The following is a 22,328-nucleotide window of genomic DNA, read 5'->3' as shown; positions in this document are numbered from 1 at the left end:
AGCCAAAGCACTGTGAAATAAATACAAGTGAGCGGGGGTGTAGTTTCCTACTCATTTGAAGTTGGGGGCTCCCGCCCCCCCCCCCCCCCCCGACGGGGGGGGCGGGGTCGTTGACTCCAGCTCCCCGCCAAGTTACGGAAGAAAATGGGCCAAATCTGGGGAGAGACTTGTTTGTTGGCCTCTTTTGGCGGTAAGCTGAATCATTTTTCAATGTTCAGCCCCAAACTCATTTGTTGAAACTACGCCCCTGCAAGTGAATCAGAGTGCAACACCACCAGCTTTGGTGATGACGCGTGGCAGACTTTCCTCCTGGTCAGCAGATGGCAGGAGCATCGGGCGCAGCGATCACGCACGGTAAACTCCACCCTTCGGCGCCAGGTGGCAGGAGCAGGCAGAGGGCAGCTTGAAGGAGTCGACATGCAGGCCTCGTTTGGGGTCGTACGCCACCAGGCGGACGAAGGCATGCTTCTGCAGACAGGAGGAGGGGAACAGGTGGTCCACGAAGCTGCACGCGCCGCCCGGGTGTCTGCAACAGCGGAAAAGAGCGTGGATGAAGTGTAGGCTGGGAAATCCTCTCAAGATGGCGTGTAGGTCGCACTGGGCACGGTATGTGCCGATGGCAGGGTAGGTAGCAAGGTAGCACCTCATGCTACGTCGCAGCATAAGAGTAGAATGTAACATATGACATATCAGTATTGGTACAGAGCCTTTCCAAAGACACGTGATGCAAGCGGCCATTGCGGGGCTTGCGAAACGTCAGTATCAACACACTTAAAGACCTGCTCATAGGGTAAAAGTCGCCTGCCAAAACGGATGGATATTGGTGACGACAAGCAAAAGAAACGTAGTAGCTTGAAAGCTTAGGTAGATCTTCAGCGACAAACATGGAAGAGCCGCAAATGTGGAGGATCGCACAAGCTGAAACGGGCTTTTCCACAGTGCACATCCCGGAATGCGACAAAAGCCGTCAAATGCCCAGGTCACTCATCTGGCCTTGGAGGTTTTTAAGCGGCGGCACGGCAGGAAACTGTCCCCCTTCACGACCAAACACTGTTCTGTCGCTGATCACTGCCCCCACGGCCGTCACTGTCAGGCCCCGTCCGAAGTCGCCGTCCGTCACTTACACGCAGCTCTCGAGACGGGAAGTCTGGACGTACTGCTTGTAGGCGGGATCGTGGACGAAGGCGTCCGGCATGTTCACAATCACCTTCCACTCGTTGTAGGTATTGACGGCGCGCTTCACGCGGGCATAGAACACGTCAGACGGGCAGATGTAGCCGCCGTCACGCTGGTAACTGTCCGAGTAGGCGTAGCCGCTGCTGGAAGCGTGATGGGAGGTAAAGCACGAGCTCGACGCTGAGTTTAGGATGTTTTAGGTTAGGTCCAGTCAGAAGGTCATTGAGGTTGTCTAGTGTCCTCCATCATGATCTCTGTAAGAGACTGTGACACTATGTGACACGGAGTCATGAGTATGTCGTGACATGCCCAACGATTAGTGCCTACTATTCACTTTTTGTATTCATTATCTTGTTTCTCGTTCTTAAAGAAGACGAAAAATAAGGGAATAAAAAGAAAAGCAGGACATAAACTGTCGGACACTTTCAAGCCGGGTGTCTGCACTTTCTTGATGTCAAAAACCGAGTGACTGTTACCCGAATATGTCACATGTCCGAAAAGATGTCAGTAGGAGCCAGCCTGTCTCCAGCTTCTTGCTCAAACGGGAGATCTCCACAAAAAGGAAATCAGCCTCACCAACTTTCAATAACCTACGTTCATATCATGGCAGCACTGCGGCAATATTGACCGATCCCACCCGCCGCTATATCAAGACCCCTGAGCTGCCCCGTGCAGCCGACATGACAGTTCAGAGCCTGTGGCCAATAGGAGGTGTCTCACGGAGGCCGGAGCCCTACTGACGTCGTCGGCAGGTGAGCGTCATGTCCGGCCTCTCCGTAGTAGTGCTGCCGCGAGTACTGCTCCTCCTCAGCCTTGGTCAGACCTGAAGCACAGGCACAGCCATTGCTTGGTTATCGGTCAGGTACTTAGTTCTGCTGTTGCTCTCTTTACCTCGATCCTTGATTGACTGACGTGGTCTGAGCCTGCTCTCACGGAAATTAATTGCAGCGAGTGGTGCACGCACTTCAAAATGATACAGTGCAAACACGAGAAACGCACAGTTCAGTTCAGCTTAAGTTTTGTGTTAATGTACATGTGTCATATTTACACGAAATGTTTTTTTGGAATGTGTATTGACATGGAAGAATTCCAAAGTCCATATGTCTGCATCATGAAACCAGACTGGCCAACATTCACGGCGTCCCAGCCTGCGGCTGAAAATATGAGCTTCAGAACATCAAGTTCAACGCAAACCTCCCCGTACATCATACTGCAGCTCCGTTGTTATTCGAGAGCAGTGTTGAAACCGAAGGCATGTGGTTCTCAAACTTCCTGCTCAGTATGCAAGCACACCCGCATTCCAGACGTACCGTCCACCAGGTTATCAGCTGACTGGTAGGTGACGTCACTCATGAGCCGCGCCGTCAGCAGAGGGTCTCTCTTCAACTCGTGCAAAATCGTCTCCCTGAGGAGACACATGGTTGTCCGGCTATTTGTCGGGGCACGCGACTGTTCGAGTCAACAACGTTGCCACCCCTGTTTTCAATCAGGAAAATCGAAATTTCCGGCGGCGGGAATGACGACCCCAGTTCTTACCGTCGTGAGAAAAACCCCGCAACCACTCGATCACCGCCGCCAGCCGCGGGAGGAGCACCGACAGCGGGACCACTCCAAATCGGGTGGCACCTAGCCGACGCCCTTGGGCGACACCGTTAACGACGTGCGAAGGCCACAAGGGTCATGATTAGTGAGGCCCAGTCGCTCGCCAGGGACTGTTGCAGCTCCGGCACGGAGGCGTGCATTAATCCCCTGATGTGCAGCACCAAACGTTACTGCCATCACCGGAGACAACCGCCCACACAGGCGCGTCTGAGGTCTACTGTGACTATCTTCAACGGACCGCGTCGGCGCTTCGCTCGGAATTCTGCGTTATAGAAGCGCACGCGATCGACGACTGTTTAAAATCCTCAGACCAACAAGCCTGTTAGATAGCCGGACTGTCAGACATCCAAAACGTCAGACTGTCAGAGTGCCAGACTGCGAGACTGACAGACTAGCATGTCATTGTGACAGACTATCAGACCAAGCGCTGAGGTGCTCTGGTCGACTCACGTAGGGTACTCAGCGTCGTCCAGACACACGGTGATGTTGTACACCTGCTGATTGGCCAGCGCGCACGGAGGCACCACGTGGTAGTCGTAGTGGTACGCCACGGGCTCGTGCGCCACGTGCGCCACGTCGTGGCTCACGGGCACTGGGACAGGCACGTGGGCCTTCGGGGCAGGGTGGGACAGGACCACGGCGGGAGCGTGTGCGTCGTGGGAGGCGTGAACTGGAACATGTGCGTCGTGGGAGGCGTGAACTGGAACATGTGCGTCGTGGGAGGCGTGAACTGGAACATGTGCGTCGTGGGAGGCGTGAACTGGAACATGTGCATCGTGGGAGGCGTGAACTGGAACATGTGCGTCGTGGGAGGCGTGAACTGGAACATGTGCGTCGTGGGAGGCGTGGACTGGAACATGAGAGTCATGGGAGGTGTGGACTGGTACATGAGTGTCGTGGGGTGTGTGGACTGGTATATGGGTGTCGTGGGGTGCATGGACTGGCACGTGCACGTCGTGCGACGTGTGGATCGGTACGTGGACGGCCTTTTTGGCCACGACGGCCTGAAACAGATGAGTCATATTCAGGATGTTAACGGATGCCGTAATAGCCTTCGCTTGTGTTGCATGACTGATGGCGTAACCGATGAGATTACAGCCACCCAGCAACAGGCATTGACGCGTCATTCTCCATCACGACTTCTGGTTTGGGAACACGCACCAGTGTTCACCATAGCAGATGCACGCATTCACAACTGAATTATCATCACTAGAAAAAAGCACCATCTAGACTCAATTGGTCCACCAGGGAGGTGAAGCCGTGCGATCTAATAAATAATGAATAAATGTGTTACCTTACATTGCCTTGCCTTGCCTTACACTACATTACCTTACCTTACCTGACGGTACTCAAGATTGGTTACCCATGCCCGTAATGCACATCACATTGCTATATGCATGCATATATGTTATGCATAACTTATAACATAACATATAACATTCCATTTTAAACCGACATGCACTTAACAACTCTGTGCCTCATCATGTCTGCCGACTCTAATGACCTTGGCCTTTACATACATCGGCAAACACCTCAACAGCGTCGAGCGGGAGGGTGCGGTCCCGGCCTGCGTCGAGGCGGAAGCCCTCCCTCGGCGGGTCAGTGACGTGTGAAGCACGCGCGCTGAACCGCCCCGGCTCGGGCGCGCTCAAAGTGTATTTTAACGGCACGAGCGTCCAACGGCCGAAGGTCAGCTGACTTGAGGGGGCAGTCATGAGATATGTAGAGTTTCCGGGAGTGGGGAACCGGCCAGTGGCGGCCGTTGGCAGTGGAAGATGGCCAGCGGCAGCCGTTGAGAGTGGCGAGATGCCAGCAGCAGCCGTAGCTCCACTCTCGCGACCACCCAGACGACACGACAGTGTGTTTCGAACTGTTCCCCGTCCTGACGTCAGGCGTACAGGGGGACAGCCTGTGCTAGCTGTACGCTGTGGTGAGAGTGGAGACTTGGGACATCTCAGAGCATTTCCGTGAGTTCTTTGCATGACGTCATGACCATGACGTTGCGGAGCGGTCATGACCATGACGTCACGAACTACAGCGTTGGTCGGCCATTGCAGCCAATCAACACAGCCTCAGCCCGTCAAGACCCCACTCAGGCACCAGTCATCTGCGCTCAGCCGGCCGGCACAGATTGGCACGTGCCGCTCTGATGCGCCGGGTCATGACGCTAGTTTTGCACACATTTGCCTAGGTGCTTTGATGCATGGAGGTGCTGACTCACGTCCTCACTCTGTGCGCTTCGCTGCTTGCTTACGATTGGATTCGTTGTGAGAAAACTCAGAGTCATTGAATGATAACGCATTGTCATAAAAATGAGGGAAGTTGGCGGATGTAATTCGTAAGACGCAATACGAATAATAAGATGCAATTCCCCCACGCATGAATTCACTAGCAATATATACCATCTTTTGAAGCAAACGAAGTCTTTGAAGGTTTCTTGTCCAAGAAGCAACCATGGAATGTTGATACATAATGATAGCTTGTGCCAGATTACACTATAGCTTTCCTCAGCACATTTGCGCATTGTTTTCATCGGTTTTTCATGCCATCACTGTAAGGCAAGTAACGTTAAGAAATAAACAAATAGGCCTCTTTTGCGGTCGCGGCAACCTCGGACCGGGAAAAATGGCAATGTTTCTCTAAACGAGCATCATATCTGGATACAATGGAACAGGCCAAATCGCACGTATTTCTGACCATTCTGCTTAGGACAGCCGACAGGAGCGTTGGGTGTCGAACATGCCCACGGCTGGGTATCGAACATGCACACGGCTGGGTGTCGAACACGCCCACGGCTGGGTGTCGAACATGCACACGGCTGGGTATCGAACACGCCCACGGTTGGGTGTCGAACATGCACACGGCTGGGTGACGAACACGCCCCCGCCTGACAGCGGCGTGCGGGGACTGACCGGCTTGTAGGGCGGCAGGTAGGAGGAGACCTTGTGGGGGACGTCACGGTCCGCCGTGCGGATGGCGTCCGCCTCATCGTAGCTGTCGTAAGGGCTCCGGAACACAGCTGTGCTCTGTCGGAGCGCGGCCGAGCACGGCGGAGTCAGCGCGCCGACGGAACGGATAAAAGCGGCCCTTATCTTGGTACAGGGACGCTGATAACCTTCAAAGACCGCCTCTCAATTGCATTGAACAAAAAGGTCGCCTCTTGATTGCATTGAACAAAAAAGACCGACTCTCGATTGCATTGAACGCGAGTCTACAGATATATACAGACTGTAGACATCGGCCTGATTCCAAAGATTCATAAATTATCCGACGACACAATCAATATTACAGAACGCGAGATTTCATTTTGTGACCGAGATGTAAGAGGTCACAAAAAGTGACCTATTTCGTGTCCAGGATCACCAAGGTGTGACCCTGGAGGCAAAACTAATGGTGTCTAAAACGGGGCCGGTGCATGAATGGGATGCGCAAGATTTCAGGTGACAAACACAGCATCAACGGCATCGACACGGCATCAAGTCGTGTTGGTGGCCAAGCTTTCATCGGGCGTAAAGAGGCAACTGCCCAAACGCAACACCAGCCGGCCAGATGTGAGCACCTGCTCTGTTGGCACTGTCGCTTACTCGCTGCAGATCGCTGAGTGCCTGCAATGGCAGCATACGGCTGCCATTGCAGCTGTTGGCTGTTGTAGCATTGCTGGCTGAGATGCTCAACATGCTGACACTTCCACCAAGACTGCCAGCATCTGCTAGAGCGCAGCTTGCTATGCATGCATATTGAGGGCTAGAGAAAAGATCAGCTAACTTACGTATGGCACGAATGGTGTAGCCCAAGGTGCGGTCAAGTAGGGATTGCACCTACCTTTCGACCGTGAGATACCCGTTTCACGGGAACAGTCTTGACCACGAATCGTTTCCTTGGTGTGACTGAAATATCCGGTTTGATTACACAGCTGGTATCCTTCTGGTTGAAACTTTGATTTTGACAACATTTTTTTCGAGTCAAATGATGACAAGTGCTGTTGGTGCCAATTGATTGCTCATTTATTGTAAAGATATTGCACTGTCGTTACCACGGCATCCCTTCAAACCTCACATATCGATAGCTCTCAAAACACAGGTGTAAGCGGCAATGTGAATAGCGTGTTACCACTCGGTATGCATTTGTTTATGATGTGACATGTAATAACTGCGCAGCTTCAGTCATACTTTCGTGGGCTTACGCCAAGGAAAGTGAAAAGTTTTGAGCGTAGGATAACTGCTGAACTTTTACAAAGTTTAGACTGCTCACTACGCCCCTCCCCTCCTCTTCGGCACCAACGTTCCCAGCTTCCGGTAAATGGTTGATGTGGGAACAAGAGCCAGTTAACAAGAGTTAGTCAATTTACTAGTGTTAGTACCAGTGGGTCAGAACGGAACCAACAAATGCATTCTTTACAGAACAAAACCTACGTGCGGACGAACCAGTCAGTGGCTACCGTTCATCCATTACGTACCGCCAATGGCATATCCGTGTCCTCTGCTGTAGACGCCCTCCGAGGTCACGGTCAGGAACAGGCCAAAGAAGGTGATCTGCAAACAGCGATGGCATATTTGCATGACGTTGCTTACCACAGGCTGGAAGGCATCGCCGCCCGAAACGCCTTTGACGACACAAAAAGTGACATCAATATTTATATCTGAGGCGAGAGTACTATATGCAGGAATTCCTCTCACCTATTGGAAAACAGTGCAATTAAAAGCACCTACGTGTCCCATTTATTGGCTACCGTTGGCTTTGCTAACTGGATCGCAGCGCCGCAGGTACGCCCACCTAAGCGACGCCAGATCTAACACCACGGAACGAAAACGTTTGAAAATGGCAGCGGCACTAACAGTATGCAACTGTTGCTTCACCAATTCGAGTAACTAGTCACGGTTGACAATGCGTTTGGAAACTGCAAACAGCTCAGAAGAGAACCATAGATCAATGCCTGGTTACACAGGAATTTCAAGTCTTATATCATTTGTAAAAAAGAATGGAGCATTGCTTGTGAAAATTCAACCATACGTGATACGGGTGGGGAGGCATCCCAAAAAGGTCTCGTGAAAACTGAACGACCATAGCTTGTTTCATCAACGGATCCTATAGTCTTCATCGTATCAATATTTGAATGCATAACTCACGTTTTCTTGAGGAAATACATAATGCAAAACATTTCCTTTGTAGAGTTCCAACAATAAGCATGCACAGGAGAAGACTCCTAGCGACTCGAAATCGACGGTATTGGTCGAAGTGTTTAATATCTCACGCTGCGTTCGCGTTCAAAAAATGAATATTTCTGTTGTGAGATAGCCCCCAAAACATAATGCACGTGCATGGTGGTTCCAAGTGATTCAGCGTGTTTTGCAAAGCATGGATAAGTCAAAAAGACATCTCAGGGCTGTTGACCAGAGTCATTATTGCTGTGGTCGTGGCTCTGGAAAGTGCCAGGGCTCCACACGAAAACGCGTCGAACATGGGCCCTCTCCAGCGCTTCTCCCGGCAGCTGACCGCGGGCGCCCCCGTCAGTGTCGCGAGAAGCACCGAAGACGACCCAGGGTCAAAACGTTCGCGTGTGACACCTCGACAGTTTCCAGAGTCACTGCCAAAATACGAGGTACAGGTCATGAACGACAGCGCGCGCGGATATCCACGGATCCTGTAGAGCAGGAATCGCGGATGCACCGTATTCTGCCATTGGCGGGCTGTCAGTGAACTTAAGCTTTGTCTGGGGAAGACGTTCTACAACGATATTGCATCCCCTTGGAACATCGATATCACAGCAATTACCGGTCTCGGAGCAAGTTTCAATATGTGTTAAAATGGCGAAAATAAACCTATCCCCCCAACAGGTGACATAGGGACGCGCAGCCAAGTTTTGTGCATTCCAAATCGCCAGAGCGCATTTAATGACATCAACGGAAGTTTCTTGGCGTTTAAGGTTTTGCCAGAGAACATTTGATTAGCCAAAACGGAAAGTTTCCAATGACAAAATACGTGCAGATAGTGCATAGAATGCGCCGATATGGCAAACGGCTTGGGTTGACATAAAGGCAGACAATCACATGGGGATAGCATTTTTACGAGATCAGTGGTTGTACAATATCGTTACGGCTTTCTTTGCATTCAGGAGTGACCTAGGGCGGTACGGGGTATGAAGCATGGGAGGCATATATTTCGATATTAAATATCACGGTGGGCCTGGCGTCAGTGACAGTGGCCTGTACATCATCGCGCCGCTACTTTCAATAAACCCAGTAGGGGCGGGTGTCACGTATCCTGCTCTTCTAATGTGAAATATCAAAAACGCGTGTTTTGATAGGAAAGCTTAAACGCCAATAAGATGAACTTACGTCCAGCTCAATCAGCATTTTTGCATCTGCCAATGCACTGGGCATTCATATTGCCATTGCCAATGGGAGTGGTAAAAGAAACTGGCAGATACTTTTCTTCCATCTTTATTACGCTATATGTTATGGTATCAATGGCCGTAGCTTTGTTGCCATTGAAAGGAAAGACAAAAAAAAAAATTCAAAGCAAACCTTGGTCCGTCCCTGATTTCTTAAAGCCGTCTAGTTCTGGTACTATCCTTTTTTCTCTGATAAATTGCGACTAGTATTTGTTGGCGCCCCTAGGCATGGTAGCCGAGCTTGAAAATCATCGGGCAGAGGCGAAACCGATCCCTTAACTACGCGTTTCTTCGGTTACCACCGATGTAAAAATGACGAATTTCGGAAACTGTGTATGTTCCATATGAGTTGTTGCAATCATTTGGGTCTATTCAGGTTTATTGTGCCACCTACCATCTATGTCCGTTAAATATGTGACATTCAACAACCCGATTCCCCGCCCACTCGCCAGTTGAGCAGTAGTTTCTTACTTTTATCCGCATTTATTTACAACATTTGAAAGCTTTTGCATGACAAAAGAGGATTTACCTCCGTTGGTCCGTTTCAGACAAAACAACAAAAACGGTGAAAGGGCGAGAGAAGATACCAAAATTTTGGGAGGTCCAGTTTATTCCTCCGTGGGATAAAGATAATACGAACCGCATAAAAAGACGCCCCATGCATTCAACTTTAATCACAGACCTAAAGTATCTAAAAGAAATATCTAAACCACGAAGTCTTAACGACGTAACAGGCGGTTGAAGGACACAAGATAAGAAGGCGAGCATCGTGCATCCGACTTTGCCGATTTATATGCACCCACAAGCGTTTGTCAAATTATCCGATATCTGAAAACGGCAAAGAAACTGGGTGACTAAACATTTCTTAGTCACTTAGCATTTAACAAGTGCATGCAATGTAATTCAATGGACACATCAATGGCATCCATTTTACAGTTTCATTCATGGAAACGTGTAATTGGAAAGCGGCATTCGAAGCCGAGTTAACCAATTTCGACCCGGGCGAGTTAGCCAAACAGGTAACTTACCAGACTGATAGGCGCCATGGCGGTGGGTGTCTGTCGCGCAAGGGGCTCCGACCACACTCCGGTGCTCCTTCCAACTAACTTCCATTTAAATACGAGCGGTTGACCACGGTCCACCAGTTCCCGGACCAGTAGAACGGTCGAGCCGGCGGTAGAGTTCAGCCGAGCCCATGGGTAACATGAATCAAACGCAGCCTTCGAGTGGGCGGAAATCCGCCAGTCTTTGGCCGTCGACACGCGTCGTGTTCAGTGGAGCGCCTCACCCCTGTCCGCCGACGTCGTGCGGGTGTCGGACAGACGTCATGATGCCGAGAACTGCAGTACGGCGGAGGTCGTCTGACGCCGATCCACACCCCACCGCGAGCTCGCTGCCAGACGCCATGCATTGGACCGACCGCGAGCACGACCGTGTGAAACTATTTTCCCACGTTGGAATGCCCGCCGGAAGAAACTTATCAGATGCTCCAGATAGAACTGCTGTCGAATAAATGTGGATGTCGTGCAGTGGCGGCTAGAAGGAATAGAAATAAGTGCGGGCGAGCCGAGTGATATCGTCATTTAAATTCATGTGGAAATGTTCGTAAATGGTATAGGCATATCACTATGTGTTGCGTTAGCCGGAATATGCATGACTTATTCACATTGGTGGTGACATGAGGTATGCTTGTGGTACAAGCTTAAAGAGCGAAAACAATGCATGATTCCGCCAATTCCGTTCACGTTAATAGTCATCTTCTTTTCGATTCTGAGCAACTGAATATCTTGACTCGCGTTGTATCCATTTTCCGAAAAACTTCATTGGTCTGCCATTGTTTTGCCTTACCGCACGTAATTGCACATTATTTAGTCTCTATTTATTCCGCATTTGAGGTGTAGTTGGCCCCACGCGTCATTTACAGTGAGAAGCTGACTCACACGCATGCTCAACTAGTGCTTAAGATATATTGAACGATGTTTTAGAGTGAGGTGACAAGCCGATTTTTAAATAGGACAAGTATTTTCAGCTTGAATAGCCTGCCCCGGCCGGCACGCTGTTGCAGCTTCATGAAGCTTTCGACAAAACAACTTTCACTTTCTAAATCATATTTTAAAGCCCTTAAAGGGGATGTTCCACGCTTCAAAATGTTGAAACAAGCATCAAATATGATGTGAATAGCTTACTTTTGACTTCAGCGGAAAAGACTGCTCAAGACAGAGCAAATTTCCGGTTAGTGAATACGCTCCTCGATGTGTCAGTGATTACGTCATCCTACTTTGCACAACATTGCTTGAAAGCCAGTCGACCACCGTTAAATCTAGCATCTTGCTTACAAACGCCGGATATGAACGACACGGCAGCGAATTTTCTTCGCATCGATTGCCGCATGGGTAATGCAATGCCAGGAATTGAATGACGTTATTGTGACGTGACGGATGCCTGGGTGACTTTGAAGTAGTCTCCTCGAAACATTCTGCATATTTTCTCGGGCGAGTAGCTCAGAAACTAGGGAAGATTAGGTCTTAAGAAGGGTAGGGCTTTGGACTGTACCGAACGATCTCAAAGATGGTTATTTCAGTTAAAAACCCGCACCAATATGAAACACTACCTTTAATACTTTTTCTGGCAGGCTATTTAATGAATCATGATACGTCTGCACAGTTCGATGCATCTGTTTCTGCGCATCGCAAAACCAGTCTTCAGCATTCGTGGCATAGGTATGAAATGATATCATGGACTAGCAAGAACAGTTACAATTTGCTATTTACAAAAAAGGCACGTTACGGATGGATCTCGGTCACATGGCCGAAATACGATCCACCAATTCTTCACAAACCTCTTTAAAGCTAAGCACTGTCTTAAAGCAGCGTTTAATCAGCTATAGCCGTCAGCATTCGTGGATGCCATTTTGCTGCTCGACATCGAGGCAAAAGCAGCCGTATTTTGGCAGCAGTTAAAATTTTGCCGTGAGATCAGACGAATTCTCATCCATCGTTTTCTATGCTACCGGATGTCACCAACCACCCACGTTTGAGATTGATGAAAACTACCGATCAAACCACCCGATTTAAGAACCGATACACAGCTACCGGCGCTGATCAACTACAAGCGATTCCGGCGCTGATTACACCTTGTGTTACCTGCGTGTTGGTAGTGTGGCCGAGCGGTCTAAGGCGCTGGTTTAAGGCACCAGTCTCTCCGGAGGCGTGGGTTCGAATCCCACCGCTGCCAGTCGTTTGCAACCCTTCACGCTGGTGCAAGCACCTTTCTCCCTTCGGGTCCCATCACCACCAAACTTTGCTGCCGCTTGCGTGTGTCTGAAGTGTTGGTGCCTTCAGGGTCTTAGGATCTCCCATAGTTGGCCTTGTTCAAAGTTTGACTAGTATTGATGCAATTCTGCACGACAGATTGGGTTGAATTCGTCTGGAACCATGCTGATCGCAACATGCTTATGCGCAACCCATCTGACAGGAAGATCCAATGATATTTTTGAAAAGCTCTCAAGAGTATTTGAAAACCACCCACGTGTCTTACGAGGATCATTTTGTGCCAAACACATACGACAGTTGTTGCTTGTTACACAGCATTCATCACCATAAACCACAATCATGATCAGAATTTTGAAGAGCAAGTTTTCAGGTGACTGTGTATGTCAATGCTGTCAATGATGCCAAGTGAGAAGCGAGCAAAGCTGTTCTGAACTGGGCTGTAATCTGTTGGGGAAACTGGAAAGAAAAAAGTGGAATGTGGATGTGATCTGCTGCTGTAACTGATAACCTGTGCAGAGCACAACCTCAAATGTATGCAGATGAAGCATGCACGCCAGCATTTTTATTGGATGATACGATTTTTAAAAGTTTTTTGGCACGGCACGATTTTATTTCAGTATGACCTCAGTTGTTCCGGGGAGGCCCTTCAGGCCCATCATTCGGCCCACATCGTGCCCTCCCGAACACGGCACATGGTCGACTTGGGTCCACTTGCTGATGCATGGCCCCCTGTTAGGCATTTCGGGCGCCTGGGTAACACAGGGGCCCTCATTGTTTCAGAGATCCCAAACAATGCAAATCGCGGGCCCGGCCTTGTTTCTGCTTGAAAGATTGACTCCCAGGGCTCAGACCCATATGTAGTCGGTTGTTCGATGTTGGTCGTCTCTGGTCGAAACAGAGGTCGCCTTGTCCAAGGGGACTCTCAGTTTGTGCATTAGGCCTTATAACTGGCACTTGAGGTCACAACGGACACGCCGGGGTCCTTTATGTCGCTACATATCTTTATATAACCGAATGCGGCCGCTTCGAAAGCATGTCGAGAGGATGAGGATCATCGCCATCCATCACTGGTAGGCCCTTTGTAGACGAGAAATCCTACTAGGCAGTTGTCTCCTGTCTGGCTTATCTTTTAATGTGACATCCTCATTTTGATGTTTCCAGTCTGACGTCTTCAGTCTGACGTTTCCGGTTTGAACTTTTCAATTTGACGACGGGTCCTTACTACGGTTTACTATAGTCGCTGAAGCCTTTGATCCTCCTTCCCCATAGAAAGGAATCCCTATCTACCAACAGCACACAAATGACAAATGAGAACCGCCTGGACCCGTCAGTGACAAATGATGATCGCCTGGACCCGTTCAGTCACAAATGAGGATAGTCTGGGCCCGTTCAGTGACAAATGAGGACCGCCTGGACCCATTCACCAACCATCTTGCTTCCAATCGACCTAGCAGGAGAGCCATGAACATCGCCACCCGTGGTCTGGCAGACGCCCTCAGTCGATCCAAGCTCAGGGCTAGCTCTGAGATCCATCTTCTGTCAGAGGCGACTGGGATGCTCTTGGCAGTCGGCTGAAGTGAACTACTGGGCAGAGAGAGCAGCATGTGGAAGCTGGAACAGTCCTCATCTGACCTATCCTCATGCGCGACATCTAACGTCGTCAAGACGGTCCTCTGCTCCGGCTTCAAGTCACTGACGTCAAGCGACACAATAGTGAGAACTCAAGAAAGGAAATGGAAAGGTGAGCCCACCAGGAAAGGATAAACTGCCATGCTATTTCAGTTAAGGCATTTCATCGAAAGAGAGAGAGGCCAGCAGAGTGCCACGGAGATAAGCCCACTCGTGGATCATCGGGCGCTGATGGAGTTAGGCTTCGATCAGCCGCCAGTGACAGCTATGTTGTCCCTTATGCCATCAACACATTCAACCTTAATGCTACTTGATAGCTTGGAAGAAGTACTGTCCGGCGTTCATAACGCCCCGACACCTTGAAGTTTGGGTATGTCTGGCGTTATAAATAAGCAGTGCCTTCTCTTCTGATATGATTACACCTGGCCTGAACGGCATTTGGGAGCTTAGAAGGAATTGGGCCCATCGTTCATAATCATTGACCTAGGTCATTCAGTGGTAGCGTGGCCGAGCGGTCTAAGGCGCTGGTTTAAGGCACCAGTCTCTTCGGAGGCGTGGGTTCGAATCCCACCGCTGCCATGTGTTTAGCACCACTCAAAGCACCAGTTTCTTCCGGGCCGTGGATTAGGACCTCACCGTTGTGCAACTTTGGCTACAACATGCGTGGGTATGTAGCACTAATGCCTTGGGAATGCAAGTTCGAGTCCGGTGTTGCCAAATGTTACGCCACAGCCTGATGCCTGTCTTCGAGCCTGTGTGCGAAATCGCTGCGCCAGTGCCTGCAAATGGAAATGAATTCGTACGACGAGTGCCATTGCTAAAATTAAGTCACATTCATTCTGCGAAGTGGGAGGGCTACTTTAGTGTGACATTCCTCCTCTAAACGAGCAGGACACTTATGCCCCGCAGATTCAAGCAGACAAAACTTCGGGCTTTTCGGGCCCTCCATCCTTCCAATCGACCATCGATCCTAGGTCCAGAAGAGCTTTTCGAGCCCCTCTCTGGGCTTCCTTCAGGCCCTCTCAAAGACGGTCCTGGCCGACTCGGGGCCACTCGCCGACACTGGGCTCCCTGTTAGGCAATGTGGGTGTCTGACTAACGCAGGGCCCTTCATAATTTCAGGGACGCCGACCAAGGCAAGGCACGGGGTCTGGCCTTGCTGCTACTTTGGAAATAAGCCTCAATCTGAGACGAAAACAGAGCTGACTGTTCGGTACTGGCGGTGTGTGATCAACATGGAGGCTCTCATAGAAGCAGGGGCTGTCAATCGGCGCAAAAGGCATTCTGACTGGTATGTAGCGGTCCGATCCCCAGGGCTGGCCCTTAAGCAGGGAGCTAGAATCGCTTTTGAACTGGGGTGGGAGTGAAAAATTCCATGGCAGAAAGACCGTGTGGGAGTGAAAAAATCGATTCACATAAGATGGAACTTCTGAGCTCGTGACTGATGCTTCAGCATACAAAGACATCTGTTGCCAGTTGGCGTGGACGTAATATCAGAAACCCGGCAAAACTATTCTATTTTTTAACATCTTGTATGCGATAGCTTCTGGTGCTCATTTCGAACTTACTGACGGCAGGAACCGCATAATACATCTCCAATTGACTTCTTAGAGGTCAGAACAGATCATTGACCCAAGATGACCCTAGTCGAACTTTTTGTTTTAGGAACATACTGCCTAGCGTAATATTTGTCGCTTATTCAAATGCAAAACTCAGAGCAGTCTTGTATCATTTTGGTCACCATGACCTTCAAAAGATCAAAGTCAGTGACCTCAAATGGGCTTGTGACTTTTTGCTTAGAGACAGTTGCCTAGGTTCTGGGGGCGCTTTGGAGACAAACCTGGAATTTGACCTTGTTTGACCTTATTTGACCTGAAGGTCATAACCTAGGAAGCCCAAACCTTAACCTAAGTGAGTTCACGTATAGGTCCAGACACTCTATAAATTTGGTGCCTCTAGCTTTCTTAGTTCCCGAGATCTCAGGGGAATCAAATTGCCCCCTCCGCCCCCCCCCCCCCCCCCCCATCCGAGCGAAGGGTATCCAGCCAGCCAACCCGGCGCGTGTAAAAACATAGTAATTTCATGACAGTTTTATGAGCATACAAAATTATTAACACCAATAATTTGACGCTGCACTTTTCACTTCCTTCCAAAGCACTTTTAAAACACAACAAAGCAAAGGAATCTAATAACAAAATAACAACCGAAAATTCAACAGGCATAAAACACTCAAACAAACAACCTTGGACTCCTACACATCAGCCCATCACCAAGTCAAACACAATGGACATACATCTGGCTCCGGTTGAGATGCGGTCAGGGAAAACAAATATTTTGTCACTGTTTCTTACAAAATACCAATGCTCATTTCCATAAAAGTAGCCTATGCCCAACCTTAAGAGGCCTTACTTCATCTCATCCGTCTAACCTGTTTGTATCACAGCAGCAGTTGTGAGTTACTGAGTTTTGCGCAATTCCTATTGCCACTTGCCATGCACAAAACCAACTAGACCTAACTTAGAGTAGCCCATATGTTGGACATCATCTAAACTCACCTATCTGCTGACAGCAGCACTTGTGATAAAACATTATAAAGCTAAGTTTTGGATGGTTTCAACTTGCATTTTTATTCAGTTCATTTGTGTATGCTTGTTGACATCAGACATAAATGACAACACATAAATCAAAGCACTTTAAATCACTTTGAACAACTTATTTTGATTGTCATGGTTAATCTATGTCAGGGACAATAATGGGTATACTCCACAAAATAATCTCTCTTCTCCAAAAATAGCATAAACTTTAGATGACCATGCCAGTATTGCTGCTTGCCTTTTCAGCTGCAGCAAAGGCATCTGTTTAGGCTTGTTAATTCATATTTAATGACAAAGTTTGACATGTTGGCTCTACATTTTAAATGAGATGGTCTGACTATTTGTTACATACTAATATTTAACTCATATTATAATTGCTATGCAGCTTAGGGTATCCCTGTGTTAAAATATAGTGCATATATACCGTACAGTCATTTGCCGGTCAGCAAACCATGACAGCTATAGAAAGCATCTGGTTAAGGAAGCCATGAGGGACCGCTTTCAGAAATTTGGGGCAAATAACCAAGAATATGGAACAAAATAAGCCCACTGCATGCCTTGCGGCATCAGAATTTGTCTTATGAAAAAACTCGAAGGATTGAAACGGAAAATGGCTAACTCTGGTTACCAATCATGTGTTGAAAGCAGGTGAGGCAAGCAATTACTTGGCCACAGGAGGCTTACTGGCTTCTTCCTGCTCCACCACAATAAAAAGTCAGTACCTTCTGCACGGTGTGCTGGCAGACAGAGACATCCCACTCATCCCCTAGATATAAATAACAATCATGCCCACCAACCTACGACATTAAAATGCGAAACAAGTAAAAAGTATGCAAGATAAACATCTCCAGAGGGCAGAAATTCATCAAACACTTCTGTATTAGCTGCGTCAGGTCTGTCCCAAGGCTCTATATGGCAGCATACGATAACCTTACCAGGTAGCGTGGTGAGTTAGACACTCGAAAGACCTAGATTTATTAGTATTGAGCACCGCCCTGAACCAAGAAAACGATTAACCTAGGGTGTAACAGGGCAAAAATGGTGGTAAAAATAAGTTTGGTGCATCAAATTGTCTCCTTCATTCCCTGTGAATTATTCGCTGTTGGGTGTGTATAAAACAGAATTGGGCGGCTGGCAAATTAACCCAATTTAGGTATGAAATGCGTACAAATTTGCAGTTGGAGCATCTTGCAGAAAATTGGTCAACATTTCAAGCAGCAGATGGTACCTCTGAAGGCAATCCAAAAGGAAGGAAGAAAGAAGTGATATCACACTCGCATGATACCAAGAAAAGCAACAGTAGCTAAATAAATTTAAAGGCTAGTACTTTTCTTGCAAAATTTTGTAATGAGCTGATTTGACTTAAAATCTGTTAATACAAGTGCTGAAATGGTGATACCCATCGTGAAACTTTAATTTAGAAGACATTTCTTGAACTTCTCACTTCTGCATTTCGGGAGTGATGCAATTTAGTGGTCGAGTTTCCTCGGGAAAAAAGAAATACGTTGAGTAAAATTATCTACCAGGCCTTGTTTGTGTTTGCACCAGACTCTGCTTTCGTGGCGTGGTGGTGAGACCAAAAAAAGGGATGCGTGAAAACCTTGCATTTGACACACAGCTGCAGATTGTGATGCATTTTGTAAACAAACCAAACTTAATGCGCGCAAGCGGCAGGAGCCGCTGGGGGTCTTGGGCTTGGAGGTACCTGGCGCCCTTACTCTGTGCATACATAGACATGATTCAGATGTAGGTGAGGCAGGACATAGCCATGGTGTCCAGGCTCTGTGGAGCCTCGTTCATGCTTGGCGGCTTCAAATGAGCTCGGTTTTGGATTACATCTAAAAACCTCAGAAATGGAAATAGGGGCTTGGCATGTGCGATTAGACAATGTCAGACAGGAGTGAAAAATTCACATAAATGATGGGGAAAAGGAGTGAAAAATTCCTTCTCATAGGGTGTTGCTTTACACCCAAAGTCGGCAATTCTAGGACATGCCCTTAAGTGCCACCTTTAGCCAGCCCTTCGGACCCTTCGTGCTGTCAAATCGGGATCTAGGAGGTAACATGTGTTCCCTGGGACGCCCCCTGCCTGCGCCACTGCTGTATGGCACCAAGGGAGGTAAGTCCACCTGCAAGGCACTGAGGGAGGTGAGCCTGCTAACCAGGCTTCGAGGAAGTTAGGCCCCATGAACACCAAACAGCAATGCGGTCTCTTCCGACATGAAAACATCTGTCCTACACGCCACTTGAAAGCTTGAAGGAAATTTAGCCCGGCCTTCATCATGCACCAACCTGGGTTATTCTATGGTAGCGTGGCCGAGCGGTCTAAGGCGCTGGTTTAAGGCACCAGTCTCTCCGGAGGCGTGGGTTCGAATCCCACCGCTGCCAAATGTTTGATGCCAAATCAATGCTTTAAGGTCCCAGTATCTTCGAGAGTGTGGATTCAACTCCCGCCGTAGACAGATCTTCCCCGGTCTTCCCTGGGTCAATTCCTGGCAGGGATGTATCGATAGAATCGTAAAGCTATGAATCGAAATCCTTAAACATACAATAGCAAAAAAGCCATTACAAACGTTCAGTAGTTTTGCTGATGCCTTGTTGTTTCCATGAGCTCGTGTGAGGTTGCATCCATTTGCTTATTCAAATCTTTGTAAACGGAATAATCGGATGCGTCGAAACTCACAGCTTACTTTACTGTACCGTTATATGTCGTTTAATGACAACGTTATGACTGTCACCGGCTTCGAAGCGGACTCACACACAACTAAGAAGAATTTTGGAAAGGGATATATCCGATGCTCACGCAGCAAATAATGCACCTGTCGGCCCTTCCTGTACTCTCTGGTAAATGCGTCGCTTTAGCACGTGTTTTGAGACCTTTTGCTTTATTTAAAGCTCTGTGGTGGAAAAAGGTCACTCCTCAGAGACTTTCTCATACATGCTTATGAAAACGAAGCATAGCAATTCAGGAAGTGGGTGTGCCTTAGTCAGCCTCAAATACCAAATCGCCATTCCGGACTTTCTGACTTGCACCATAAAAATACGAATTTGAGCAGACAAGCAAAAAGAAACCGCTCTCGCTTCAGGAATCATTTGGAAGACATGGCCCGCGCAAGGTAAATATGACTATGAGGTTTTTAAACGATTTCAACATAAAAACACCAAATGATGTCAACATCGTTCAATTCATCTGACCCTGTGAGTCAGAATGACGGACAAGCTGCTGATGGGACACTTTCAGAACCAGTCTCGCAAACCAGTTGTGCTGTGGTATGGAGTGAAACAGATTAACCATAAGCACTCCACTGCGGCTTGGCCCATTTTACAGTTCTCTTTATTACGATCCACCCAAAGCCGTTATATTTGTGTCGCAATGCTGTGGTCAATCAGTGAAGGTATAAGCTAATACAAGCTCATCAATTTCATCGTGTGAGCTGCCAGGCCAAGTCACGAAATAGTGCCTGATTTCGCGTCGGAAGGATCGATTACAACTACTAAATAAAATTGATTCCTACTCGATTTCGCTTACAACCACCAAATATAATAAATTTCAAATCTGAATACCAGCAGCGAGCTCACTTTGAATCCATAACAGTGTCAAACTACGTAGATATTGCCCAATTTCAGAACTCAGTTTTAGGCGAGTGGACTCAAATGGCATACGAAAATGTCCAAGAAGTAACTCGCAAGATTGGCCACTGAAACATCTCCATGTGACATTTGTTTTTTTATTGTTTTTTAACAGGATCACATGATCCCACGTCACTTGAGACGCACTGCTCCATTTGCCCGAAGCGAACACTTATTTTAGTCTACCCCGCTCATTAAAAGCGTTGATAGCATACCGACGAGTGCATCCCCACCAGAAGAGTATCGAAGAAGGTGAGCATACTAACCGGGCCTCGACGGAGGTCAGGCCCCCCAAGCAATAAATAAATAACAGCAATGTGTTCTTTTCTTGCATTAACATTCCCGACCTAAACGGCACTTGAAAGCTTGGAAGGAATGGTACCCGCGGTTTATCATGCGTTGACCCATGCCAGTCAGAGGTAGCGTGGCCGAGCGGTCTAAGGCGCTGGTTTAAGGCACCAGTCTCTCCTGAGGCGTGGGTCCGAACCCCACCGCTGCCATATGTTTGGTACCAAGGACATTAATTTCAAGTACCACTCTCTTCGAATATGAGGCTTCAGTTCTATTCGCAGCCGCGCGCTGGCCGTCAGTGGCATCGGTTCAAAGCGTCAGTCTTTTCACATGCAGCTCTCCGTAATCCAGCGTTGAGCGGCGTTCGCCGCTGCTTATTACGGTCTTTTTCTAGTACGCTGTGGAATCATTGCACAACAGATGCTGGACACGTTACATTGGTACTAAGAATGTGAGGGTTAATTTATAGCAATATTTCCTTCTTCAAACAAGCGGAACACCTAGAGGCTGCAGATATAGGCGGACGCGTTGTTCAGTTTATTCCGCGGTCATGTAACATCTTCATGGCAAGACAGATTTACAGAAACTTTGTGGTGAAGTTTACGAAACCATTTCCGAGCAACCTTAGGCCGTTATGATCATCATTATTAGGGCAATAGAAACAACGGGGAAAGCTGGCAGAGGATACAACACGGCACCTATGAGAAAACCTTGGATGTCTGTCGTTTTTTCAGATCGTTAATTTTGGAATAACTAGAGTGCAGTAAATCGCATAACTTCAGATGTGGTAAATTCAATAGCTTGCTTATACAGAATAAACATGATCATCAGCAGCCCGAAATAATTTTGAAAGTCTGGCACCTACGTCACTTGGCCTTGACAAGTCATGTTGAGTTTACACCCGCGTTTGGCCGGCTCCTTGGGCCAGCAGGGGTTTCACATGCATTCGCCGTTGGCGTGCCAATGAATGCATGTTTTTCGTTTTGGAAATAGGTTGCCTACAGAGCTAGTACCAATTTAGGAAGATGTAACTGTCGCAATTTGTAGGCTCAGAATGAATAACGACAATAGTTTTATCAGAGATGAGTTTGATGTTGCGACAGCTTTTTCAGAGACCGTCGTTAGCTGACGTGTTATTCGCAGCTTGGCCACAGCTGTTTTAGGCCAGCCGTGGAACGGACAGCCAAACATCAACAGATCCGGCAACATTTTGACCCATGCTCTTTGCGTCACCCTAGTCATGATTCCGGTCAGCAATCGGTCTGATCCCGGCGGGGCATCCCGACCGTTCCTCAACTCTGCAGGTGGCCGGTAATGCTCGGGATTTGTTCTGAAAGTAAACATTTTTGTTGGGGCTTACCCACCATGTTCAGACCATTTCACATCTTTAACCAAGAGATGTGATTGGTTATCCTGTGCTGTAACCGAGTCGCCTTAAGTGAGTTTACATTAAGACAAGGCCGAGCCCGATCGGATCTTTGAACTGACCCGCGTCAAACATTGTTATTTGAGTCTACCCCGCGAATTAAAAGCATTGATAGCATACCGACAAGGGTATCCGACCAGAAGAGTATCGAAGAAGGTGAGTATGCTAACCGGACCTCGACGGGGGTCAGCCCCACCAAGCCCAAAATAACAGCAATGCGGTCTCTTCTGGCATTAGCATCCCTGACCTAAACGGCACTTGAAAGCTTGGAGGGACTGGCACCCGCGTTTTATCATGCGTTGACCCAGGTCAGACAGT

The 22,328-nt window shown here is 48.3% G+C and overlaps 1 protein-coding gene and 4 non-coding genes across 7 annotated transcripts; 4 read left to right on the top strand and 1 right to left on the bottom strand.

Annotated features, from left to right (window-relative positions):
• Positions 1 to 80: 80 nt before the first annotated feature.
• LOC119104634 (mucin-1) lies at positions 81 to 10,255 on the bottom strand. Of its 3 annotated transcripts, none has more exons than XM_037228351.1 (9): positions 10,198 to 10,255; positions 7,235 to 7,310; positions 6,601 to 6,665; positions 5,691 to 5,804; positions 3,229 to 3,782; positions 2,487 to 2,581; positions 1,897 to 1,999; positions 1,125 to 1,319; positions 81 to 526 (listed from the first exon to the last, which is right to left on the bottom strand). In XM_037228351.1, exons 1-9 carry the CDS (start codon positions 10,213 to 10,215, stop codon positions 346 to 348), a joined length of 1,401 nt encoding a protein of 466 aa, XP_037084246.1. In that variant the 5' UTR covers positions 10,216 to 10,255; the 3' UTR covers positions 81 to 345. The 3 variants fall into 3 exon arrangements, with proteins under 3 accessions (XP_037084246.1, XP_037084247.1, XP_037084248.1); XM_037228352.1 differs by having other exon boundaries at positions 1,918 to 1,999; XM_037228353.1 differs by having other exon boundaries at positions 1,125 to 1,316; positions 1,918 to 1,999.
• Positions 10,256 to 12,321: 2,066 nt separating this feature from the next.
• On the top strand, positions 12,322 to 12,403 carry TRNAL-AAG (transfer RNA leucine (anticodon AAG)). The gene has a single exon. It is a non-coding gene; the product is annotated as a tRNA-Leu (tRNA).
• Positions 12,404 to 14,567: 2,164 nt separating this feature from the next.
• TRNAL-AAG (transfer RNA leucine (anticodon AAG)) lies at positions 14,568 to 14,649 on the top strand. Its single transcript has one exon. It is a non-coding gene; the product is annotated as a tRNA-Leu (tRNA).
• Positions 14,650 to 18,969: 4,320 nt separating this feature from the next.
• Positions 18,970 to 19,051, top strand: TRNAL-AAG (transfer RNA leucine (anticodon AAG)). Its single transcript has one exon. It is a non-coding gene; the product is annotated as a tRNA-Leu (tRNA).
• A 1,660-nt stretch (positions 19,052 to 20,711) lies between these two features.
• TRNAL-AAG (transfer RNA leucine (anticodon AAG)) lies at positions 20,712 to 20,793 on the top strand. The gene has a single exon. It is a non-coding gene; the product is annotated as a tRNA-Leu (tRNA).
• Positions 20,794 to 22,328: the final 1,535 nt, after the last annotated feature.

Source organism: Pollicipes pollicipes, unplaced genomic scaffold, assembly GCF_011947565.3.
Source record: "Pollicipes pollicipes isolate AB1234 unplaced genomic scaffold, Ppol_2.1 Scaffold_6052;HRSCAF=7182_pilon_pilon_pilon, whole genome shotgun sequence".
NCBI classification, from domain to species: Eukaryota; Metazoa; Arthropoda; class Thecostraca; order Pollicipedomorpha; family Pollicipedidae; genus Pollicipes; species Pollicipes pollicipes.
The sequence above is the reverse complement of the archived record's forward strand: the minus strand, read 5'-3'. Positions and strand labels throughout refer to the sequence as shown.